The sequence below is a fragment of the Bufo bufo genome, chromosome 4 (genome assembly GCF_905171765.1).
Source record: "Bufo bufo chromosome 4, aBufBuf1.1, whole genome shotgun sequence".
NCBI lineage: Eukaryota > Metazoa > Chordata > Amphibia > Anura > Bufonidae > Bufo > Bufo bufo.
The window spans coordinates 432,871,688-432,899,275 of NC_053392.1; the positions used below are offsets into that span (position 1 = coordinate 432,871,688).

The 27,588-nt window shown below is 45.4% G+C and overlaps 1 protein-coding gene across 2 annotated transcripts in view; it reads right to left on the minus strand.

The window, feature by feature from the left end:
* TMEM181 (transmembrane protein 181) overlaps nt 1-27,588 on the minus strand; it is a 223,053-nt gene that overhangs the window by 46,428 nt on the left and 149,037 nt on the right. For both annotated transcript variants that reach the window (XM_040429354.1, XM_040429355.1), the window contains exons 3-4: nt 12,345-12,400; nt 1,165-1,255 (exon numbers count right to left, since the gene is read on the minus strand). In XM_040429354.1, the coding sequence (XP_040285288.1) occupies nt 1,165-1,255; nt 12,345-12,400 (147 nt within the window). The remainder of the gene's footprint in view (nt 1-1,164; nt 1,256-12,344; nt 12,401-27,588) is intronic.

A 27,588-nucleotide genomic window follows, 5' to 3' on the forward strand; every position in this document is an offset into this window, starting at 1 on the left:
GTAAAGGATATTCATCACAATGAAATTTCAGTCAACCTACAATTCTACTATGTTGGTCCAGAGGAAGGCATCATGTACCTTTCTAACAGGTCACAGAATAAACATTTTTGTGGCATAGCCATAGCACTAAGTGTTTACTTTATCAGCCCTATTACCTTGTGTATAATGATGGTCCCTACACAACAACATAACTTGTATTATAATGCTGCTCTAGCTTTTGCATATGGGCTACAATGACAGGTCAGGTAACAGAGATCCCATTATCACTACTGATGCTGGTGAACTTTCCTTTCCTGTCAATATCACGTGAAGCTACAGAGCCTTTGCATCTTCCTGTGCTGTATGTACTCTACTCTTCAAGGGGTTGTCCCACAAAAAATATTCTACATTTTTCAAACCACCACCTGGATGTGAATACTTCCATAACTGCATGTAATTAAAAATTTAGTATAGCCATCGAGTTATTTATTAAATACTATCAATCAGTGTCACCTGCTCTTTGTTCTTTTCCGTATTTCACTGTCCACCTCAGTAACAGCTGAGGTGGTCACACATGCTTAATTCTATCCTTCAAAAGCCACCAGCCAGATCTTCTCTTAGAAAATATGACAATTAGGGTCCAGTCACACGTCCGTAAGTGTTTTGCGGATCCGCACATCACAGACACTAATAGAAAATGCCTTTTCTGGTCCGCAATTGCGGACAAGAATAGGACATGTTCTATTTTTTCCAGGAACGAAATTGCGGATCCCGAAAAAACTGATGCGGATCCAGGAAATGTGGATTTTCATCCGTTCCAGCCCCATTGAAAGTGAATGGGTCCGCAAATTGAGGAACGAATGCGGACCCAAATTACGGACGTGTGAATGGACCCTTACAGGGAGATAGGTGCAGCAGAAATGATACGTCTCCTTGAGCTGCCAGGCTAAAGAGAATAGCCGAGTAACTGAAGCAAAGAGCAGGGAGACCTCAGTGTACATGTGAGGTACAGGGCTGGTTCTACCTTTGTTAGAGATGGTTATGTACTATATGATGTCTAATTTTCCATTTTTTACAATACTATGGATAACCCCTTTAAGGTGAGGTGACAGTGTGACTAACTCAATGTATGGTGCATTTTCCATTCAACAATGTAATATGAATGAGAGTCAGGGCTTGGCTTACCGTCTGTTTTGCTAAATTCAATCCTACACATTAGCCATAGCTGTTGGTTGTAAGTTGACATGACTGGAGATTGTAAGGTGTACTGGCCCACCTGCAAAAGTAAAGGGATAATTAAAATGGAGCTTTCAAGTAAGCACACTGCACTTTACAACTTGGGGTACTTTCACATTTGCGTTTTTCTTTTCCGGTATTGAGTTCCGTCCTAGGGGCTCAAATCCGGAAAAAAACTGATCAGTTTTATCCTAATGCATTCTGAATGGAGAGCTCAGTATGCATCAGGATGTCTTCAGTTCAGTCACTGTACGGTTTATGGATGGAGAAAATACTGCAGCATGCTGTGGTATTTTCTCCATCCAAAATTCCGGAACACTTGCCGGATCCGGCATTATTTTCCATTGAAATGCATTAATGCCGGATCCGGCCCCAAGTGTTGTTGAGGAACGGTTGAGACGTGTGCATATATATCCATACATGCCTGCAAACACGTGCGGGCATGTATGGTATATATGTGCATACATTAGACATAGCATCATGGGACGATGTGCGCAAATGTGCCCAGCATCTGCGCACGTCTGCCCATGGTGATCCCCAGGGGCTCATGTTGGCCCCTGTGGGAAATATGTGCCCCCTTATAGTGTAGGGGCTTGTGCCCCCTTATAGTGTAGGGGCTTGTGCCCCCTTATAGTGTAGGGGCTTGTGCCCCCTTATCTGTGCCCCCCTTGTATATGAATGTGGCCCCTTAGATAATCCCCCTTAATATATGCCCCCTTATCATATATATATGTGCCCCTATACAGTTATATAGGAGGGCTTATTCCTGCCCCTATGTGAATAATGTCCGTTCATATATGCTTATAGATGTGCCCCAAGCATCTATGGGCATATATGGCCGGAATCCCGCTCATATGCGCCTGCTGGGTGGGTGGAGGAGACCGACAGTTGGACAATTATGTCCAGCGTCGGCCTCTACAAAGGACAGAGGATCAAATAGATCCTCTGCCCTTTGTCACCATCTCTGGCAGCGCTGGAGATGGTATGCCTAACAGGGACATGGGAACAGAGTTCCCATGCCCCTGTGTGCCGCTCACCTCCGGCGCTGTAATTACAGCGCCAGAGATGTGCGATATCTCCACAGGCGGGAGGATCAAAGGATCCCCCTGCCTGGGAGAGCGGGCTGGCGCAGGGCGGTAAAACGGGCGCGAGTGCTGCAGGGTTTAAATACCCCAGCAGCACTGCGCTCTGACAGATCGGCACCCCCCCCCCCCCCCGAAGATGAGCGGATCCGGTGTTCAGAACGGGACCCCTCAGGAGAGCGCAGGCAGCGATGTGCTGCGCTCTGAAAAAAGGATCGGCCACCCTCACAGAGAGGGGAGAGAGAGCGCAGGCACACTGAGCCCTGCACCCGGAACAAGAGAGTTGGAGAGCCCAGAGCAGTTGAGCCCAGAGCAGCCCAGAGGAGGAAAGCAGAAGGACGGAGCAGCTGGTGGCTAAGTATCGATTTCCCCTGTCCTGCTTCCTCCTTAACCCCTGAGGCCCTGAACCCCTGTTATGCCACATTAACCCCTGCTGAGACCCTGGCAGACCTCCAGCAGTAACCCCTACACTGCCTGTCCCATGTTGCCCCAACATCCCCAGCAGTCACCTGTTAACCCCTTCAGTGCCCTGTTCCCCTACTCTGCCCTGAGACCCCTGATCCCTGTACCACCCCTATTCCACCAACACCCCTGGTAACCCCTTGCCTTTCTATACCCCACTGTGATACCCTGTCCCCTGGTTGTACCCCTGGTTAACCACATGCCTGCAACCCCTGCATCCTGGTTAACCCCCTGATACACCCCTTGTTCCTGTTACCCCTGGACACCCCTGGTCCCTTGCCTGCCATTGTGTCCTTTCCTTAGACCCCTGATCCCCTGATCTCCCCTGGTTACCCCTGGTCACCCCTGATCTGTACTCTCCCCTGGTTACCCCTGGTCACCCCTGATCCTGCATTCCCCTGGTTAACCCCTGCCTTCCCAGGCATCCCCTGGTTAACCCCTGCATCCCCTGGAAAACCTCAGCACTCACTTGCAAGTAACCCTTGCAGTGCTGAATATAGTGTCTGTGGCCTGCACTCCCTTGCAGTGCCACCGTTAACCCTGTAGGGACAGTGAGTACAGACGGGTGGGATTGTTAATATAACTTGTATGTGTGAACTGTGTAGTTAGTTTATGGGTGGAATCGGGAACGTGTAGTGTAGTTTAGGATTGTATATTTAGTGCTGTATTGTAGTGTACTGCGTGCGTAGTGTATTGTAGTGTACTGCGTGCGTAGTGTATTGTTAGTGTATTGCTTGGTGTAATAAATACTGTTATATTTGTACCCTTTTGTGTAGCGTGTACTTGTTAGCGGTAGCGAGTTAGTAAGGCGCATGCAGTTAGCATAAGTGATTAGTGTAAAGCATAGCAAAGGTATTGTTATTATTATATAAAGGCATAAATGGGCGGAGTTATCACTAGATGGTTCCTCCAATTTATGAATATTAATTATCGATATTTGCATAAATATTGGTGATTAATATTCCCCCTTTACATTGGCGAGCCAGGCCCACTGCGTGGATTTTGCGTTTGTTTCTGGTCTTAGGGCTGAGGGTCGCTAGTACTGTGAATTAGCGGGCAGGAGAGACGCGGTCAGCGGAGTGTCTGAGCGTCTAGGACCCGATAATTCGTACAGGAGAAGCGATACTTCCCTTAGAGTACCAGAAATAAAACAAAATCTTTTGCAGAGAATCTATAGTCTGTGTACTAATATTTTTGTATTTGTTTTACACGGTCACCGTCGCTGGGGTAAGAGAAGAAGACACGGAAAAGTACAGCACCAACAAGCATCGCTCAAGTGATTGCAAGGGAGAAGAAGACACGTCACTGAAAGAGATCCATCTTCGTGGGAGCGGCGTACAAGTCAGGCTGGTCGGGAAGAGGCGATCCGGGAAAATGGACTTCTTCCAAGCAGCTGCGAGGTACGGCGCCAAGGAGAAGATGGACACTCATCAAACGGTGAGTATGGACTTCCCCACACTGCAACACTTGAGCAAACACAGCACATTTAACCCCATTCTCCCCACTACATACAAGTCAGCAGAAATGCTGTGGTCCGATTTGTTGGCACAGGCTTGTAGTTATGACAAGCTTTGTGTTAGCAAACGGACGGTGTTGAACAAGGCCACCAAACGGCTTCGGATGCTAGCCAAACTCGTTCATACGTTTGAGGCTAGCATCTGTAAGCCAAAGGAAGTGGCGCTGGTGTCTCAGTCAACGGAGACAATTCCTCCGGCCATTCACTGCCAGTGCTGTACCAGTAATTCGGACCAGGTTTCGGCATTGCAGGCGCAGCTGGCAGAGAATGTGCAGTCTACTGTTGACCTAGATGCGCAGGTGGCTAGGATAGAGTCACAGTTAGTAGAGCTGCAGAGGCAGAAGGAGGAAATTGAGGCTAAGTTGACTCAGTCTTATACTGAGGTCAAGGCCTTCAAGGAGCGGACTGCCTCTACTGACGTGACGGTAGCCAAATTGAAGGCTCAGGTTGCTGTAAGGTCCCAGCTAATGTCTGGCATGCAACAGGTTATCACCAAGTTGGTGCCGGCCCTTTCTTTTTCCGTAAAGCCAGGGTCGGACTCTCCCAAAATGTTGCCCTGTGCAGGGCCACAAGGGGGGAGAGTAGTCTGTGACCGGTCTGATCATCAGGTCAAGCCGGTCCAGACTAACAGAGATTTTTCCCTGACTTTGGGAAAAAGAACTGTGAAGAGTGTGTCCCTGAGGATGGAACAATTCAGGAGAAGGGAGCACGGCTGCAGTGTAGATGGACCTGGGCCATGCAGAGCAAACATCAGATGTTTTGCATGTGGTGGCCTAGGTCACATAGCGAGACACTGCAAAACACACAGGACAGGAAACCAAGTCACGTGTTTCAGGTGTGGGAACAAAGGACACATTGCAAGGAATTGCCCTTGTGCAAGTAATTGCAATGTGTCCAACAGTATCAGCCAGGTAACAAATTGTGCAGTGGGGTCTAGTCAGCTTGGCCATAAAGGGGTTACCTCTCGGCAGCATCACCAGCTGCTGAGGGGTCAGAGTGGCCAAGCTAGGCTAGGCAACATTTGACACCCCTGTACTATTTGTTACACCGTTTGTTCCCTGTGTATGTCCATGTTGTGTGTTTTTGTTATCTGTTTGTAAGTTTTTCTTGATGTTGATGGTGGTAGTCCTTGTCTACGGATGTGTTCTACCATGCTGATTTATGTAGTGTTGTAAGTCCCGTCTGCTGTCTTGTTTCATTCTGTGTCCCCTTGGAGTGGAACAGTGTTATACTGTGGATCGAGAACGTATAGGTTCGCGAGCAGATAATGTCACACGGGAAATCCTGCTTGTCGGGAGAGGGCATAAGGACCTTCTCCATGCAGCACACAAAGGATGATGTGATATTATTCTGGGCAACCAGGGTCTCAGATCGATACGGGTAACACCGTTTTGCTCAAGGTTTTCGGTAGGGCTGTGTTGCGCTGGGGACTGGGGCGGACAGACAACATTGGTGTAATGTTGTGCTGCGCACTTAATTCTAGTCCGAGCAGGCAGCACAGCTCTGATAGGGATTGGACGCAGAATGTTTGGCAGCAGAGTGTGGACTGTGTTCTTGTGTTGTGGGGTCCTGGGGAGCCGGGGCATGACTATGCCATTGGTTCTGCAGGCCTCCACAGGACGAAATCACAGGGGGAAATCAGCCTGGGTGCACACGAGTGGACAGGGATGCGGTGCCATAAATAACAAGATGGTGCTTTGTCCACAGAACTCCAGTTATCCTAACCTAGTAGGGTGGCCATCCTTATCTGTTGGTGAAGAGGGATGTGCAGCAGAGGACTCAATCCTCTGAAGATAGGGTGTTCAGACACCAGTGTTGGGATAACGAGGGGTCCTGTGAGACAAAGGGCAGCCCAATACCTTTCTCTACCCATGGGTCAAAGGTATTGGGGCTGGGAATTTTCACATTTAATTGCACTGTTAGGGGAGAAATTCCCCTGGGAGCGCCTGGTGTTTTCTTCTGCCATAGGTGTGATTTTATATGGAGCGGAAGAAAAACCTAGGAGATGCCACAGAAGAGGCCAGCTATTCCCCCTGACACTGTTGTGAAGCTCCAGAGGATCCCACTGGATTTTGGCAACAAAGCGACCTCTACCTAGAGGTGTTATAGCAATGAAGACTGTGCCACAATCCAGCGGGAGCATTATTTAAGGCTCTGGAGGAAGACTTGGGAGACGTTCGGGTGGAAGAACTTATTCAATTGTTTCACCCAGTGAAACTTCTTCTGGTTCTGGTCATCGTAATCCGAGGGTCAAGGGACTTACTGACCAAATACACCAGAACCAGACAGAACTTTACAGAACTATCCGGAGGAGGAGGCTCAGGACATAACTCAAACATGGTTCCTGTAGCCAAATATTGTATGGACACACTTTGTTTCCTATGAGGGTTCGGGACGTATAACTTGTACTACCCTGAAACCCCATAACACATTGTATTGTATATATATATTGATTATGTTTGTTGGTTGATTGTGTACCCATAGACACTCTAGGTACAAATGTGTGACAACCTATACCCAGGGAAACTCGCCCAACGCATTGCGGTGAGTTATAATTTGGCTGTACACATTTGCATCCTATAGTCGTTTACCATTGACACAGGGGTCTGCGACCTACCTGTGTCTTTGGAGGTGTAGAGATATGCCAGGTTGCATGAGTCTCTATGGGTACACACATTTAATGGAATTTGGTGGTGTTGGGAGGGATGTGACATGTGTTTTGTGTGAATGGGGATAAGGTTAGGTCACGATAGGGACAGGCATCATTCATTTGCCACCTTGAACCCTGGAACGGTGAGGTTCTTAAGGGAAGGGCTGGAGGTGTAGTGTGGCGGAGGTGTTCTCCGCAGTAGAATTTAGGTACTGTGACATCGCCGCTTGAGAGTCTGACCTGCCTTGTAAAGACCTATTAATCTGTCCACGGGAGAACCGCACCCATCAAGATGGAAACAGACGTTGGATAGAAGAAAGTTGGGACTGAGACTGTGAGGGTGAACCCGTTCCAGATGCCTTGGAGGCGGGCCATACCTGAAGATCGGCAGAATTACCGAGAGACTGTGGGGGTGTGGTCACTCCAAAGTGGGGGTGGCCAACACCAAGAGACTGTTATAGAAAGGTAAAGACTGTAAGGGTGAACCCACTCCAGAATTGGGGGGGACGAAGATACCTGAAGATCGGCAGAATTACCGAGAGACTGTGGGGGTGTGGTCACTCCAAAGTGGGGGTGGCCGACACTAAGACTGTTAAAGAAAGACCAGTTTACCAAGAGACTGTGGGTGTGTCGTATCCTAAAGATGTCAAGAAGAAGACGGTGTATCCTGTGGACGGAGGAGTAGGTTACGGTGAAGGGCAGGTCGGAGGAAGCTGGATTGGGGATGTCTAAGTACCTTAAGATCAGTGTGCACTACAGTTCTTCCTGAACTTCCACCAAAGATGGGGTTGAAGGGGGGCAAACATATCTCAACTCGTTCCCCCATTATATTGTCGTATTATATTCCGACAACAGGGGGATTGTTGAGGAACGGTTGAGACGTGTGCATATATATCCATACATGCCTGCAAACACGTGCGGGCATGTATGGTATATATGTGCATACATTAGACATAGCATCATGGGACGATGTGCGCAAATGTGCCCAGCATCTGCGCACGTCTGCCCATGGTGATCCCCAGGGGCTCATGGTGGCCCCTGTGGGAAATATGTGCCCCCTTATAGTGTAGGGGCTTGTGCCCCCTTATAGTGTAGGGGCTTGTGCCCCCTTATAGTGTAGGGGCTTGTGCCCCCTTATCTGTGCCCCCCTTGTATATGAATGTGGCCCCTTAGATAATCCCCCTTAATATATGCCCCCTTATCATATATATATGTGCCCCTATACAGTTATATAGGAGGGCTTATTCCTGCCCCTATGTGAATAATGTCCGTTCATATATGCTTATAGATGTGCCCCAAGCATCTATGGGCATATATGGCCGGAATCCCGCTCATATGCGCCTGCTGGGTGGGTGGAGGAGACCGACAGTTGGACAATTATGTCCAGCGTCGGCCTCTACAAAGGACAGAGGATCAAATAGATCCTCTGCCCTTTGTCACCATCTCCGGCAGCGCTGGAGATGGTATGCCTAACAGGGACATGGGAACAGAGTTCCCATGCCCCTGTGTGCCGCTCACCTCCGGCGCTGTAATTACAGCGCCAGAGATGTGCGATATCACCACAGGCGGGAGGATCAAAGGATCCCCCTGCCTGGGAGAGCGGGCTGGCGCAGGGCGGTAAAACGGGCGCGAGCGCTGCAGGGTTTAAATACCCCAGCAGCACTGCGCTCTGACAGATCGGCCCCCCCCCCCCCCCCCGAAGATGAGCGGATCCGGTGTTCAGAACGGGACCCCTCCAGACAGGAGAGCGCAGGCAGCGATGTGCTGCGCTCTGAAGAAAGGACCGGCCACCCTCACAGAGAGGGGAGAGAGAGCGCAGGCACACTGAGCCCTGCACCCGGAACAAGAGAGTTGGAGAGCCCAGAGCAGTTGAGCCCAGAGCAGCCCAGAGGAGGAAAGCAGAAGGACGGAGCAGCTGGTGGCTAAGTATCGATTTCCCCTGTCCTGCTTCCTCCTTAACCCCTGAGGCCCTGAACCCCTGTTATGCCACATTAACCCCTGCTGAGACCCTGGCAGACCTCCAGCAGTAACCCCTACACTGCCTGTCCCATGTTGCCCCAACATCCCCAGCAGTCACCTGTTAACCCCTTCAGTGCCCTGTTCCCCTACTCTGCCCTGAGACCCCTGATCCCTGTACCACCCCTATTCCACCAACACCCCTGGTAACCCCTTGCCTTTCTATACCCCACTGTGATACCCTGTCCCCTGGTTGTACCCCTGGTTAACCACATGCCTGCAACCCCTGCATCCTGGTTAACCCCCTGATACACCCCTTGTTCCTGTTACCCCTGGACACCCCTGGTCCCTTGCCTGCCATTGTGTCCTTTCCTTAGACCCCTGATCCCCTGATCTCCCCTGGTTACCCCTGATCTGTACTCTCCCCTGGTTACCCCTGGTCACCCCTGATCCTGCATTCCCCTGGTTAACCCCTGCCTTCCCAGGCATCCCCTGGTTAACCCCTGCCTTCCCAGGCATCCCCTGGTTAACCCCTGCATCCCCTGGAAAACCTCAGCACTCACTTGCAAGTAACCCTTGCAGTGCTGAATATAGTGTCTGTGGCCTGCACTCCCTTGCAGTGCCACCGTTAACCCCGTAGGGACAGTGAGTACAGACGGGTGGGATTGTTAATATAACTTGTATGTGTGAACTGTGTAGTTAGTTTATGGGTGGAATCGGGAACGTGTAGTTTAGGATTGTATATTTAGTGCTGTATTGTAGTGTACTGCGTGCGTAGTGTATTGTAGTGTACTGCGTGCGTAGTGTATTGTAGTGTACTGCGTGCGTAGTGTATTGTTAGTGTATTGCTTGGTGTAATAAATACTGTTATATTTGTACCCTTTTGTGTAGCGTGTACTTGTTAGCGGTAGCGAGTTAGTAAGGCGCATGCAGTTAGCATAAGTGATTAGTGTAAAGCATAGCAAAGGTATTGTTATTATTATATAAAGGCATAAATGGGCGGAGTTATCACTAGATGGTTCCTCCCATTTATGAATATTAATTATCGATATTTGCATAAATATTGGTGATTAATATTCCCCCTTTACAAGTGTTCTGGTAAAAACGGACCCGGTTTTGCGGTCGGCGCATGCGCAGACCTTTAAAAATTTGAAAGAAATAAATACCGGATCCGTTTTTCCGGATGACAACCAGAGAGACGGATCCGGTATTGCAATGCATTTGTGAGACGGATCCACATCCGGATCCGTCTACAAATGGTATCCGTTTGCATATAGATTGCCGGCGACGGAACTGCCTGCCGGAATCCAACAACGCAAGTGTGAAAGTACCCTTAAAGGGGTAGATCAACATTAGGAAAGCGGGACAGTTTTTAATCCTTTTCCTAAAACAGTATCACATCTGTCCATGGGCTGCATGTGGTTTTGCAGTTCTGCCTCATTTACTCATGGTAGGAAAAAATGCGTATAGCAACACAACGAAAAATTAAAGTCTTATCTTGTGGTGGTGCCAGCCGTGTTGGGAGCCAGTCAGAAGTTCCCCCTTGGATGCGTCATATAGAAGAAACCGCAGCACTCTCCTGTCTTCAATTCAGTGGAATTTATTTCACCAGCAAAACAAATGCGACGTTTCGACCGTAAAGGTCTTTCTCAAGCCTTGAGAAAGACCTTTACGGTCGAAACGTCGCATTTGTTTTGCTGGTGAAATAAATTCCACTGAATTGAAGACAGGAGAGTGCTGCGGTTTCTTCTATATGACGCATCATTTACTCATGGTGATACGTTGCAATGCCAGACACAGGCCAGATACAAACATCAGACATTTTGTTTTCAAACCTTGGACAATTCCTTTGGACATGGATGATGGCCTAATCCTGGGATGAGGGTTTGACCCTGAGTGTACCCAATGTTGAGGAGATGGGGTTCATAAATGCACTGCAACCCCTTTTACATCTTCACTGTTCAGATATTGACAGCTTACCCTAAGGCCATTAATGTTTAAAGTCCCTAAAATCTCACCTAAAGAGGTTGAATGGTGTGGGGCTGATCAATGTGACCCCCACAGACCATGAGAACGGAGGTCCCTGAATCCTGACCTTGCCGCCGCTTACTTCCATTCAAATGAATGGGCCTGTGCTGCAATACAAAGCACGGCCACTATGCAATGGATTGTGCTGTGCTTGGTAAACTGTAAAGAAGCAGCTGCATGGCAGCCTGTTTAAACAGCAGGGTGCCGTCAGTCACACCCCCATCCATCAGATATGGATAACCTATCTTCAGGATAGGTCATCAACATTAAACCCCTTTAATCTCTGATCTGTAACAAAAAGCATCTGTACCAAAAAAACTCAATTTTATTGCTTTGGCTTATCTTAATGATGTAAGACCCCTAATGATATGTCACACGAATGTCTTTGTGTAAAATCTTTTAAATGTTGTGCTTTTCTGTCATTCATTTGTAATCTTTCCTGATGGAGTGCTCTGAAAGCTTGCAATTATAATTTTTCTGGTTAGCCAATAAAAGTATCAATGCTATAATACTTTGGTCCTTTTTAACACAAGAGTATCGAACACTACAAAGTTCCTTCACAGAAAGTCAGAGTAGATCACAGTTGGAAACGTACATAAAGGGGCAGGAGGGAGGAAGCCAGGCCACACTTCTCACACAGCTTTGCATAAATCAACAGTAGAGCAACCATAAGAAACTTTGTAATATGCATTATTAGAGAGAAATGTCTAGTTCAGTTGTTTACCTCCCCCTCCTTGCTGAATGCTTTTCATTTTGAAATATGTTTTAAATGTTTTCCCCGTGTTTGCGTGGGATTCCTCCGGGTACTCCGGTTTCCTCCCACACTCCAAAGACATACTGATAGGGACCTTAAATTGTGAGCCCCATTGGGGACAGTTGGTTGCTAATGTCTGTAAAGCGCTGAGGAATATAGTAGCGCTATATAAGTGCATAAAATAAATAAATAAATACATTGTTCCTGGTCATTCCTTCTGTATAATGTCCTCCATGATCCAGGGGCTGAGTGAGCAGATTCTCCTCTACTTTCTGTGTGCAATAGATGGGAGTTGGCCTCCACTCACCAGTTCTGGAAGAACTGTAAACTAAAGATCTAGCACACAGAGAAGAAAACTGCTAAAAATGACAGCTACAAGTTATACAGTGGGCAGAAATAGTGTTACTCCTCATGTAAACACACTGTACTATGGATTAATGCAAAGTTTGTTGAAAGGTTAGATACGCTTTAACTCTATAAAACATTGTATATATGTAATTTAGGGTCTGCGAAAAGCTGAACAAGAATATCAAGGCATGTAGAGAACCAAGAAAGAGAGAACATGAATAATGTGTGTGCAATGCAAGACTGCACTCATTGGTTGCACTTTCAGTAGAAAGGGTTTGTAAAATGTGTGCAACATACAATGCTGAATGCAGGCAAAGGAGCCTCTCTGTGTACCTTAGATGAATTTGATGCTTCAGATCGATATTGTTTCGCTTCTATAACATTTGGTCCTGAAACAAAGAGTAAAATATAATGCAGAGTTTACAAAACAAAAATATAAAATCATAATTAGTTGGATTGGGCGTCACTCTTTATCAGGCAACACAGACAAGCTGGATGGTATATCAGATTTCTTTATATATAACACTTAAAATGATTTACAACATGTTGCATAAAATTCATACACTGGACAGTATTAAAACTTAGACTAAAATACAACAACTCTATACACTGAAAATCCTTAGGGGGGGGGGGGGGGGGGGGGGGGGGGGGGGGCTGTTAAGCCAAAATAGTCCAAAGGCACTTGTAGTTTTGAATTATACTTGTATCTATGAACTTGCGCCAGTTGTGAAGGACAATGTTCAAAAACAATATAATATTCAAGAGAAAGTCATTATCATCTACAGATTTAGCAATAATCAATGACTGTACTTCGTACAGAGTACTTTACCGGTCCTGTATTCGGCCCGTTTGTGCACTAGCAGATTCAGTGCGGTGCTTTACTTGTGAGCTTCCAGGACCTGTCGGTAAAGTCTATGAGGTTTCCCCTTTTGCCTGGATAGCAGTGCAGTTTCTTTCACTCCTTTGACCTTCCAGGACCTGTGTGGCGTCCCACGTGATTGGCTGGGCGGTCAGGTGACTTAAGTTTCAGGTGGGGTTTTCAAAATGTTCTGTAGATATTCGTGATTCTGTTGAAAATAGATGATTCCCACGTGTTGCTTCTTGGTATTCCCTCACGCGTTTCGGGGTAACAAGGCCCCTTCCTCAGTGGTGGACAGTGATTACTAGTGCTCTTTTTATATCGTCCATAGTCAGCGCATTGCATGTTGGGACGGCGAGGGAAACAGAAGTCCTGGATGTGGATTCCGGACTACTCTTTCATAGATCATCATGCTTTGGTATTTTGTATAGTTTATGCAGATTTTCAAAAAACGCATATGCGATTTATTGTGCCAGCTGTAGTATCATGTATAAGGACAAATATATCCCCCATTATCACTTTACCTCATATTACAGTTTATACCATATATATTACTACATGGAAATAAAGACATCCAGAACGATCTAAATAGTCTCCTACCTCACTAATTTCATCAATTTTAACATTTTTACAAAAAACGCATCAAAAACGCATTGAAACCGCATGTGCGTTTTTTTTTAAGCGTTTTTATTGTTCTTAAGTATATTTTATTGTCTTTTAATCATATTTATTTTGGAATTTTTAGTATTAATATACCTATTTCTTAAATAATGCACTAAGAGTTTATTATATATTTATATGGAAACTAAAAGCATCCATGATTTTAGGAATATGTATATTATATGTATATTTTATTGAATTAAAATGGGGGATATATTTGTCCTTATACATGATACTACAGCTGGCACAATAAATCGCATATGCGTTTTTTGAAAATCTGCATAAAACTATACAAAATACCAAAGCATGATGATCTATGAAAAAGTAATCCGGAATACACATCCAGGACTTCTGTTTCCCTCGCTGTCCCAACATGCAATGCGCTGACTATGGACGATATAAAAAGAGCACTAGCCATCACTGTCTACACCACTGAGGAAGGGGCCTTGTTACCCCGAAACGCGTATGGTAAAGACAGTGAGGGAATACCAAGAAGCAACACGTGGGAATCATCTATTTTCAACAGATTCACGAATATCTACAGAACATTTTGAAAACCCCGCCTGAAACTCAAGTCACCTGACCGCCCAGCCAATCACGTGGGACGCCACACAGGTCCTGGAAGGTCAAAGGAGTGAAAGAAACTGCACTGCTATCCAGGCAAAAGGAGAAACCTCATAGACTTTACCGACAGGTCCTGGAAGCTCACAAGTAAAGCACCGCACTGAATCTGCTAGTGCACAAACGGGCCGAATACAGGACTGGTAAAGTACTCTGTACGAAGTAAAGTCATTAATTATTGCTAAATCTGTAGATGATAATGACTTTCTCTTGAATATTATATTGTTTTTGAACATTGTCCTTCACAACTGGGGCAAGTTCATAGATACAATTATAATTCAAAACTACAAGTGCCTTTGGACTATTTTGGCATAACAGCCCCCCCTAAGGATTTTCAGTGTATAGAATTGTTGTATTTTAGTCTAAGTTTTAATACTGTCCAGTGTATGAATTTTATGCAACATGTTGTAAATCATTTTAAGTGTTATATATAAAGAAATCTGATATACTATCCAGCTTGTCTGTGCTGCCTGATAAAGAGTGACGCCCAATCCAACTAATTATCTCTTTACCTTACCAGCAATAGGGAGTGCTGTTGGTAGTGCACCTACCCAATAGTGGAACAGAGAGTGAGCCACCAATCCTTTGCAAAAATATAAAATCATTTAACCCTTTCACTACCGAGCTACTTTTTATCTTAAATCCCAGGCAGATTTTTTGCAAATCTGATATGCGTCACTATGTGGTCATAGCTTTGGAACGCTTTTACTTATGCAGGCCATTCTGAGACTGTTTTTTCGTGACACATTGTACTTCATGATAGCGGTAAATTTGAGTAGATATATTTCACCTTTATTTATAAAATAATACATTTATAAATAATTATTTTTTTTATTAGAATTTCTCTACTTTTAAGGCTACTTTCACACTTGCGTTCGGGGTTCCGCTTGTGAGCTCCGTTTGAAGGCTCTCACAAGCGGCCCCGAACGCATCTAGCCCCAATGCATTCTGAGTGGATGCGGATCCGCTCAGAATGCCTCAGTCTGGCCTCTGTTCCGCTCAGCAGGCGGACACCCGAACGCAGCTTGCAGCGTTCGAGTGTCCGCCTGGCCGTGCGGAGGCAAACGGATCCGTCCAGACTTACAATGTAAGTCAATGGGGACGGATCCGTTTGAAGTTGACACAATATGGTGCAATTTTCAAACGGATCCGTCCCCCATTGACTTTCAATGCAAAGTCTGGACGGATCCGTCTGACTAACTTTCACACTTAGATTTTGCATTATAGAAGCGGATCCGTCTGTGCAGACACCAGACGGATCCGCTTTGAACGCAAGTGTGAAAGTAGCCTAAGACAGATCGTAATACCTCCTAAAATAGTTATTAATCAACATTCCCCATATGTCTTCTTTATGTTGGCATCATTTTGTAGATGTCATTTAATTTTTTCAGGATGTTAGAAGGCTTCAAATTTCAGAAGCAATTTTTCAAATTTTCACCAAAATTTCCAAAACAATTTTTTTTAGGCATCAATTCAGTTATAAAGTGATTTTGAGGGGCTTACGTAATGTAAACCACCCATAAATGACCTCATTTTACAAACTACACCCCTCAAATTATTCAAAACTGAAGTTAAAAACTTTGTTAACCCGTGAGGTGTTCCACAGGAATTAAAGGAAAATGGAGGTGACATTTCAAAATTTCACTTTTTTGTTAGATTTATTTTTAAGTTAATCAATTTTTTCTTGCAATACAGCAAGGGTTAACAGCAAAATAAACCTCAATATGCATTATCTGATTCTGCGGTTTACAGAAATACCCCATATGTGGCGGTAAACTGCTCTATAGGCATTTGCCAGTGGTAAGAAGGAAAGGAGCCACATTATGGAATTTGGAGGCAGATTTTGCTAGAATTGTTTTTAGGCACCATTTTGTATTTGAAGACACCCTGATGTACCCCTATAGTGGAAACCCTGAAAAAGTGCCCCCATTTTGGAAACATGCACCCGCCCAAACAGTACGCTGTAGTACTAGAGCGCTGCTATTTAAGCCAGTACATGTACGGCGCTGGTAGTGAACGGGTTAAAAATGTTATGCACTCTTAGGTGTTACATGCGCCATTGTCTGTTTAGGCTGTTTTGGCATATGTTACTTTGCTCAGGTTTGCTATTGGATCATATATAAACTGTGCTTACTCTAAATATGACATTTTACTTACAGGCTTTCTTGTAATATCTTTAATAAAAATACATTATTAAAAATCTAAATGCTTAAACTAAGCAGACAACAATCTTGAAGCAGCTTACTACTCTGTTTCAAAATTTTGTACGGTTCAGGAGACACAGCCTGCATGTAACACCAGTGACATCTCTGTACCTTCAATGCAACTTCTTCATTAATTCAGTGCATAATCGTTCAGTGAAACTCAGAGCAAGTACTGACTAGGGGTCTTCTATGGATGCTACTAGGGTTGTTGCGGGTATCGAAGTATCGAATTATTGATACCCAAATCGATACCCAAATCGATACTTTTGTCCCGGTATCGGTTCGGTACGGTACAGGAATTTTCCTTTTATCGATACTATGCACAGGGCAGCAGGGAGTGTGTGAAATCCTATTCACCCTAATAGAGCTCTATAAGGGTGAATAGGACAAAGGATGAAAAGATCCCAGGTTCTAGCCCCTAAGGGGGCTAATAGTTATTAAATAAAAAGTAAAAAAGTTATAATTACCCCCTTTTCCCAATTTTACATATAAAATATATAAACAATAAACATATCACAAATTGCCATGTCCGAAAAGTCCAAAAACTATTAAAATATTTAAAAAATCTCCTATGCGGTGAACACTAACAGAAAAAATAAAAACTGCATGATTCGCTTTTTTTTTTTTTTTTTACTTAACTTGTCCGCCAAAAAAATAGGATAGGACTGTTCGATTATGGCCCGAAAGTTCCATAAAATGCGGAATGCATGTGGCTTTTTTTGGTATTTTATTTCTTTCGAAACCGAATCAAAATTTTGGTATCGCAACAACCCTAGATGCTACAAGCATGAATTCAACAAATAAAATTTATGCAACTAATATACAGTATATAGCTTCATCAGAGGTGATACTATACTCAGCAAATCAGCAATTATGACTGCGATTTGCATAAAGGATAAACTAATCAGTATTACCATTTTAGCAGGATATTGAAGGCAATGCCTAGCTTTAGTTTTATCAATTAACAAAATAAATGAAAGATGATCAAAAAAATTTTTGGTCTGACCACGGTTTGCCTTCAAAACATCAATTCTTCTGGGAATACTTGCACAAAGGCAGGAATTTGGTAGGATTATAGTCAGATGTATTATTAACTTATTATACTAAACAGGTGATATTTATCTTCATTTACACATGCAAGGTTGAAACACAGAAATTAACAGAAACAGCTGTGTAGAAGGCTTAAAACTGGGAGAGGTACAGCCAAACTCTGCTACAAGGGTGAGGATGTGGAAGACAGTTTCATGTCACAGGTCATGGCATGGGAAGACTGAGCACAGAAACAAGACTAAATGTAGTTTTATTGGATCAAGATTTTAAAGTAGACTGGTGTTTCAAGATGTTCTAATAAGAAGCACAAACGGGCAACATTGAGCACCATAGGTGCTGTAATTTGCCAAAGAAACATTGTGCAATAGATGAAAAACACATAGGGCCAGATTTATCATTAGCTCAAGTCAGAATAATGCAGTGAAAAAGTCGCAAACATTTGCGCAATCGCTATAACTGCGCAAAAATTTGTGACTTTTTTCTGCTCTGCACTATGCTCGCCAGTTTTCTGAAAGTGGGCGTTTTTTCTTATGTAAATGAATCTCTAGACAGATTTACTATTACGACTATTTAAAAAGTCGCAAAAAAATGCGCAATTTCACTCCAGTGAGGACCATGCTTATCTTTTGAGACTTTTTAATAGAACATGCGACTTTTTCGTAAAGAGGTGCGACTTTTGTAAAGCTGCTTACTGACGGATAAACTGCTACCGTCAAACCACATTTATTACAGTCTTAAAGGGCCGATCATAAATCTGACTTGGCTAAAACTGACTTTAGCCATGTGTGAAAGTGGAGTGAGCTGTCAAAGTAATGATAAATCTGGCCCATAATGCTTATTTGCCTTCAAAACTGAAAGCTGTCCAGCAGTGCAATCAGCTGAGAACTGGCAGAAAGCAGTGGGACCTAGGTACACTTCCATCTACTGTTCAGGGAAGTCTGGCCAGAAGTGGTCTTCATGAAAGAACTGCAGCCAAAAAGCCATGCTCATCCAGTTCAGACTTGATAAAGGGGACTTTAACACCCCGAAATGCGTTGTCTTATGAATAACCCCTTAAGGACACATGACGTACCGGTACATCATGGCTTTAACCGCCTCCGGACCGCCTAACGCAGGATCGCATTTCGGAGGCGGCAGCTCCAGGCAGAGTCACGCATCTATGCGTCATCTCGCGAGACGCGAGATTTCCTGTGAACGCGCGCACACAGGCGTGCGCGTTCACAGGATCGGAAGGTGAGCGAGTGGATCTACAGCCTGCCAGCGGCGATCGTTCGCTGGCAGGCAGTAGATGCGATTTTTTTTAACCCCTAACAGGTATATTAGACGCTGTTTTGATAACAGCGTCTAATATACCTGCTACCCTGGTGGTCCCTTTTGCTTGGATCGACCACCAGAGGACACAGGCAGCTCAGTAATAAGTAGCACCAAACACCACTACACTACACCCCCCCCGTCACTTATTAACCCCTTATTAACCCCTGATCACCCGAAATAGACTCCCTGATCACCCCCCTGTCATTGATCACCCCACTGTCAGGCTCCATTCAGACGTCCGTATGTTTTTTACGGATCCACGGATACATGGATCGGATCCGCAAAACACATACGGACGTCTGAATGGAGCCTTACAGGGGGGGTGATCAATGACAGGGGGGTGATCACCCCATATAGACTCCCTGATCACCCCCCTGTCAGGCTTCATTCAGACGTCCGTATGTTTTTTACGGATCCACGGATACATGGATTGGATCCGCAAAACACATACGGACGTCTGAATGGAGCCTTACAGGGGGGTGATCAATGACAGGGGGGTGATCACCCCATATAGACTCCCTGATCACCCCCCTGTCAGGCTTCATTCAGACGTCCGTATGTTTTTTACGGATCCACGGATACATGGATTGGATCCGCAAAACACATACGGACGTCTGAATGGAGCCTTACAGGGGGGTGATCAATGACAGGGGGGTGATCACCCCATATAGACTCCCTGATCACCACCCTGTCATTGATCACCCCCCTGTAAGGCTCCATTCAGACGTCCGTATGTTTTTTACGGATCCACGGATACATGGATCGGATCCGCAAAACACATACGGACGTCTGAATGGAGCCTTACAGGGGGATGATCAATGACAGGGGGGTGATAACCCCATATACACTCCCTGATCACCCCCCTGTCATTGATCACCCCCCCTGTAAGGCTCTATTCAGACATTTTTTTGGCCCAAGTTAGCGGAAATTATTATTTTTTTTTCTTACAAAGTCTCATATTCCACTAACTTGTGTCAAAAAATAAAATCTCACATGAACTCACCATACCCCTCACGGAATCCAAATGCGTAAAAATTTTTAGACATTTATATTCCAGGCTTCTTCTCACGCTTTAGGGCCCCTAAAATGCCAGGGCAGTATAAATACCGCTAATGTGACCCCATTTCGGAAAGAAGACACCCCAAGGTATTCCGTGAGGGGCATATTGAGATCATGAAAGATTGAAATTGCCCCTCATTGAATACCTTGGGGTGTCTTCTTTCCAAAATGGGGTCACATGTGGGGTATTTATACTGCCCTGACATTTTAGGGGCCCTAAAGCGTGAGAAGAAGTCTGGGATCCAAATGTCTAAAAATGCCCTCATAAAAGGAATTTGGGCCCCTTTGCGCATCTAGGCTGCAAAAAAGTGTCACACATGTGGTATCTCCGTACTCAGGAGAAGTTGGGCAATGTGTTTTGGGGTGTCATTTTACATATACCCATGCTGGGTGAGATAAATATCTTGGTCAAATGCCAACTTTGTATAAAAAAATGGGAAAAGTTGTCTTTAGCCGAGATATTTCTCTCACCCAGCATGGGTATATGTAAAAAGACACCCCAAAACACATTGCCCTACTTCTTCTGAGTACGGCGATACCAGATGTGAGACACTTTTGCAGCCTAGGTGGGCAAATGGGCCCAGATTCCAAAGAGCACCTTTCGGATTTCACAGGGCATTTTTTACACATTTTGATTTCAAACTACTTCTCACACATTAGGGCCCCTAGAATGCCAGGGCAGTATAACTACCCCACAAGTGACCCCATTTTAGAAAGAAGATACCCCAAGGTATTTCTTGATGGGCATAGTGAGATCATGGAAGTTTTTATTTTTTGTCAAAAGTTAGTGAAATATGAGACTTTGTAAGGAAAAAAAAATAATCATCATTTTACGCTAACTTGTGACAAAAAATAAAAAGTTCTATGAACTCACTATGCCCATCAGCAAATACTTTAGGGTGTCTACTTTCCGAAATGGGGTTATTTGTGGGGTTTTTCTACTGTCTGGGCATTGTAGAACCTCAGGAAACATGACAGGTGCTCAGAAAGTCAGAGGTGCTTCAAAAAGCGGAAATTCACATTTTTGTACCATAGTTTGTAAATGCTATAACTTTTACCCAAACCATTTTTTTTTACCCAAACATTTTTTTTTTATCAAAGACATGTAGAACAATAAATTTAGAGAAAAATTTATATATGGATGTCGTTTTTTTTAAAAAAAATTTACAACTGAAAGTGAAAAATTGCATTTTTTTGCAAACAAATTGGTAAATTTTCGATTAATAACAAAAAAAGTTAAAATGTCAGCAGCAATAAAATACCACCAAATGAAAGCTCTATTAGTGAGAAGAAAAGGAGGAAAAATTCATTTGGGTGGTAAGTTGCATGACCGAGCAATAAACGGTGAAAGTAGTGTAGTGCAGAAGTGTAAAAAGTGGCCTGGTCATTATGGGTGTTTAAGCTAGGGGGGGCTGAGGTGGTTAAATCGCGATTCCGGCGCTGCAGGGGTTAATCAGAACGGGATGCCGGCTGAAATCATTCAGCCGGCATCCTGTAACAACGCCAGGAGGGGTCATTTCAGACCTGCGGTTTGCTGCGTTTCCGGTCCATTCGGGTCTCCGGTGACCCGATGAACAGGAAAAAGACTGCGATCGGTGGCTTGATTATACACCACCAATCACAGTCCGAAGATTTGGAGAGGCGGTGCTGGCCCTGGTGCTGAATGCTGCTGTCCAGGGTGCCGATTGGTGCAGGGGAGAGAGGCGCGAGATTCAAACTTCCTGCGCTCCTCTCTCCCCTCCTCTTCCTGTTCTGCACGAGCACTCTGCAGCACCGTCCCCTTAATCGCCATCCATCACCCTCCTGCACCCATCGCCCTCCAGGTAGGTTAGGGTCAGTGAGGGATAGGCACCGTTAGGCAGGGATAGAAGGGAAAAGTTAGAAAAAAAAACAAAAAACTTTTATTCTAAACTTTTTTTGTTTCAGCTTTCAGACCCCTAAAATAGTCCCAAAACAACAACCACCTTATCCCGTAGATGGGGTCACTTTTATGGAGTTTCTACTCTAGGGGTGCATCAGGGGGCTTGAAAGGTGTAACGGACCGTTTCAGCAGACAAGGGGTTAAAATCAGTTTAGGCGATAGGCCCCTTTCTGAGAGACAGGCACAGCTACTGCAGAACACCAAACTCCCGAACTGGATACAAAATAGCACTCCAAACTGGAACCTCACGAATAGCTGCTAGCAGACGAACAGGAATCAGCTTACACTCCTGGCAATCAGTCTCTTAAAGGGTTTCTGTCACCCCACAAAACTAATTTTTTTTTTTTGGATAGTTATATTCCTTATAGCGCGATATAGGAGAATATAATAGTCTTACTTACTTTCATGCAGCCGATTCTTTGGAAAACGAAGTTTTATAATATGTAAATCAGGGCTCTACCAGCAAGTAGGGCGTCTACTTGCTGGTAGCCGCAGCAGAAAACCGCCCCCTCGCCGTGTTGATTGACAGGGCCAGCCGTGATCTCCTCCTCCGGCCGGCCCTGTCAGTATTTCAAAAATCGCGCGCCTCTGTTCATTCGGCGCAGGCGCTCTGAGATGAGGAGGCTCGTCTCCTCAGAACTCCCTCAGTGCGCCTGCACCGATGACATCACCGAAAGAGAAGACGTCATCGGCGCAGGCGCACTGAGGGAGTGCTGAGGAGACGAGCCTCCAGAGGCACGCGATTTTTGAAATACTGACAGGGCCGGCCGGAGGAGGAGATCACGGCTGGCCCTGTCAATCAACACGGCGAGGGGGCGGTTTTCTGCTGCGGCTACCAGCAAGTAGACGCCCTACTTGCTGGTAGAGCCCTGATTTACATATTATAAAACTTCGTTTTCTAAAGAATCGGCCGCATGAAAGTAAGTAAGACTATTATATTCTCCTATATCGCGCTATAAGGAATATAACTATCCAAAAAAAAAAAAAGAGTTTTGTGGGGTGACAGAAACCCTTTAACAGCATACAGTGGATCCCCCCCAATAACGAGACAAGGCTCCGTGTTGAGGGTCAAGCAGTGGTCTGAGGTGCTGGGACACCCAGCCTGGTTTTTATTACAGTTGTTGCAAATACAGGTCCGCCCACAGGGTTTTGAAATCCAACCAATCAATATGTTACAACACATATAATGTAAGTACAGCAACCAAGCCCATCTGGTGTACACGCCCCTAGGGGACCAGAAGGAAGACTGCGACACAGGACAGATATGTAGCAATTCAGGATACAGACACAACACATCCCCACAATGCATCATGGTTTCCACCTCTCTGTCCTGGAGACAACCGAGGAGCAATCCAATTATCTCTCAGGACAAAGGGAAATCGCCAATACACATGTGAGAACAACAGGACAGACATCACCATTTAAACACACAATGGGACAATGGGACAATAGAAACACACCCAGCATATTCCTCCCCTCTGTCTATCCACTCAACTATCTCCCAAGCTGACAAGCTATACTTATTATAAATTGTTACAACTTTGTGAGTTTACATTGTCCATACATATAACTTACATCAATTTAACCAGTATAACCTGGGGACAAACCTATCCAAAATTCACTTGAATAGGTTCAGGGGTTTAAAAGTTAGTATGGGCCATAATCCTGAGGCAAGAGGCCAGCAGCCAGGCCCCTCCAAAACCCAGTGGCGAGGTTGGTTTCGCCACACATCTCCCCCTCCCAGGGAAGACTAACCAGGTACCTGACCTCACGGTCAGTACCTGAGTTAATCTGGCAGTTCACCCACAACCCAATACTGGACCTGTTGAATTTGGTAGCCTGTCTCTGTCCAGTGAGTCCACCAAGGTTGTGTTGGTAGCTGGTACTCCCGGTCTCTGTGTTGCTACCTGGCTTGGAGTGGAGGTCGCTTTGTAGGCAGGTATCAGCGGTACTCTGTCCTGGTGCCAGCGTTACCACGGAAGAAGCCTGGTTGGAGCCTGGTTGTTGGAGGGGGAGACCGACTGTCTCTACCCCCTGTGCTGTAAGTGCAGAGACCACGGTCCCATCTGCACTGTTGTGGGGCTTACTGTCTCCCCCTGGTGCATTAAGCTTCCGCTGGGGAGAGGGGGTAACGAGCTCCTCTCCCATACATACTTCCAGCCGCTGGGGAGGGCCACCGACCGTCTCCGCTCCCAATACAGTGTCCTGCTGCTGGGGAAAGGAGACTGGGCTCTCTATTCCCTGCTGGACACTCTGCCGCTGGGGGACAGGACCGACTGTCTCTGCCCCCTGTAACTCCGCCTGCCGCTGGGGAATGGAGACTGGGCTCCAAATTCCCAATAAATCACACGGCCGCTGGGGAATGGAGACTGGGCTCCCAATTCCCAATAAATCACACGGCCGCTGGGGAATTGAGACTGGGCTCCCAATTCCCTGTACATCACTCGGCCGCTGGGAAATGGAGACTAGGCTCCCAATTCCCTGTACATCACACGGCCGCTGGAGAATGGAGACTGGGCTCCCAATTCCCTGTACATCACACGGCCGCTGGGGAATGGAGACTGGGCTCCCAATTCCCGGCACATCACTCGGCCGCTGGGGAATGGAGACTGTCCATAAATAAACCAGTCCAGCAAAATCTGGCTTCCAAAAACCATATGGTGTTCCCCTTCTATTTCCTGCCGTTTAGCCAAATAGTAGTTTACGACCACATATGGGGTGTTTCTGCAAACTACAGAATCAGGGCAACCCATTTTGAGTTTTGTTTGGCAGTTAACCCTTGTTTTTTTTCCAGGAAAAATGTTATTATATTGGAAAATTTTCCAAAAAATCTAAATTCTTTAAATTTATGTCCATTTGCCATGAAGTCTTGTGGAAGACCAAAAGGGTTAACAAAGTTTGTAAAAACAGTTTTGAATACCTTGAGGGGCAACCCATATTGAGTTTTGTTTGGCTGTTAACCCATTTTTTCCAGTAATAAAGTAAGGGTTAAAAGGGAAAATCTTCCAAAAAATTGAAATTCCAAAATTGTTTCTCCATCTGCCATTAACTCTTGTGGAACACCTAAAGGGTTACCTAAGTTTGTAAACCCAGTTTTGAATACCTTGAGGGGTGTACTTTCTTGGGGAATGTAAAGTCATCACAATTTTTGGGGGTATTACTATGTATTACAGTAGTAGAGAAACAAACTTTGAAATTTGCAAATTTTTCCAAATTTTTGGTAAATATGGTATTTTTTTATGCAAAAAAATTTACTTTTTTGACCCAATTTTAGCAGTGTCATGAAGTACAATATGTGAAGAAAAACGGCCTGGGTAAGTCAAAGCGTTTTAAAGTTATCAGCACTTAGGCCCCTTTCAAACGGGCGAGTATTCCGCGCGGATGCGATGCGTGAGGTGAACGCATTGCACCCGCACTGAATACCAACCCATTCATTTCTATGGGGTTGTTCACAGAATGCATAGTAAAACAGCGCTGGAGGGGTTAAAAAAATAAATAAATTAACTCACCTTAGTCCACTTGATCGCGGCCCGGCATCTCCTTTTGTCTCCTTTGTTGAATATGTTGAATAGGACCTGTGGTGAGCATTAATTACAGGAACAGGGCCTTTGAGGACGTCACTCCGGTCATCACATGATCCATCACCATTTTAAAAGATCATGTGACGTACCATGTGATGACCGGAGTGACGTCATCAAAGGTACTGTTCCTGTAATTAATGCTCACCACAGGTCCTGTTCAACAAAGGAGAAAGAAGATGATGCCGGGCTACGCGATCAAGTGGACTAAGGTGAGTTAAATTATTTTTCTTTCTTTTTTAACCCCTCCAGCGCTGTTTTACTATGCATTCTGTATTCAGAAAATAATGCAAATCTACAGAACACCGATCCCAAGCCCGAACTTCTGTGAAGAAGTTCGGGTTTGGGTACCAAACATGCGCAATTTTTCTCACGCGAGTGCAAAACGCATTACAATGTTTTGCACTCGCGCAGAAAAATCGTGGGTGTTCCAGCAACGCCCGTGTGAACCCAGCCTTAAAGTGACACTGGTCAGATTTGCAAAAAAATAGCCTGGTCCTTAAGGTGAAATAGGGCTGTGTCCTTAAGGGGATAAATTGAACACTCTCGAAACCAAAACATTGCCCATGACCGGTTGTTTTTGTGCGCCCTTTGTGGTCCATGCACTCTATGTAAAGTTCAGCGTTTCTTTCCTTTATACCGTTAACCGAGTGGCAGGGTGGCCCCTGCCCAAGGCGATCGGACGAATCTAGGCTGCACCAACCGTTACTCATCCATATTTGACCTTCATTGCGGTTGCGTCCAATTGATGCAACCTCAATATGTAAGCAAACTATTTTCTTTCAGTAGAAATTTGATTTGCTGAACTCACTCACCCTAGGAGCGCCTTCTCTATCCCATTGGCCACTATTTGCTGTAATACCACCAGGAAAGCATCTGTTTGGCCCCAAATTTATTCTAAAGCCAAACAACCCTAAAAATATACCCAATGTCATTAAGAACAATCTTCATTGTAAAGCCGAATGCACACGGCCGTGTTCCGTGGCCGAGAGCGGTCGGTGGTATGCCGGGCTGGATTCCTGTTCAGAGCAGGAGCGCACAGAGTGATTGGTTGCTATGACGCCGCACGCTTCATGTCGCCGCTACAATACAGTAATGCACTATACGAGTGTATTACTGTAGTGCTGCGGCGGCATGAAGCGCACGGCGTCATAGCAACCAATGACGCCGTGCTCTCCTGCTCTGAACAGGAACACTGTCTGCAAGTGTGCCTAGAAGGCAAAGCATGGTCACACAAAATACAGATGTAGCCATCGTTATTTTGACACAAGCTGCGCCAGGGTGGTCACTTTAACATAATTTTTTGTAATACTGTAATGTGATTTTGTTGCATTAATACATTAAAGAAAATGTGTCAATTTTTTTTCTACCAGTTAAGACCAGTAACACTTTTTTTCTAATCCGTATTTATTTTCTGATTGCAGACTTTCTATTTCCTAAAAATGGTTGTCGGGGGTGCCATCTTGCCTGAGCTATTCTTAACAGCATTTACAAATATGCTTTACAGCAGCCAAATAAGCCGTAGACACAATGGTTAGAAGGGGACCTCATTGACTTCTATGTGGCAGTTTTCCAGGCATGCTCTGTGACTTGTGCAGAGGTCAGAGGGAAGCTGTGAAATGACCTATTGCAAATTGGAATCTGTGTTATGGTGCATATATGATGAATATATGGTGCGGTCATTTTAATCCTACCTGTAATGATAACCAGGTACCGTAACTGCAGTAAAGTAATCTGTGCAGACCAAGAAGTGGTGCCTATTATTAAGCTTAACCTCTTAAGGACATAGGGCGTACAGGTACGCCCTTGTGCCCTGGTACTTAAGGACACAGGGCGTACATGTACGCCCTGTGTATTTTCGATCACTGCCGTGCGGCTGGCAGTGATCGGAACCCGGTGCCTGCTCAAATCATTGAGCAGGCACCTAGGCTAAATGCGCGGGGGGGGTCCCGTGACCCCCCCATGTCGGCGATCGCGGCAAACCGCAGGTCAATTCAGACCTGCGGTTTGCTGCGATTTCTGAAGTTTCTGGTCCCCGCGGTCCCTGACCGCGGGGATCAGAAACTTTATTTGCCTAAAAAAAAAGTTTTATTCACCCCCCTGCACCCCCGAATGATTTTTATGGTGACGGGAGGTGCAGGGGGAGGGTTGCGGGCGGTGTGGGAGGCGGGCGGTGCGGCAGGCGGGATCGCGATCCCCCGCCCGCCTCCCCTTGTATAATCGTTGGTGTCTAGTGGGGATACCAGGGTGCCAGCACATTGCTGGCACCCTGGTATAAACGGCTGACATCTGCGATGCGATGTCAGCCGTT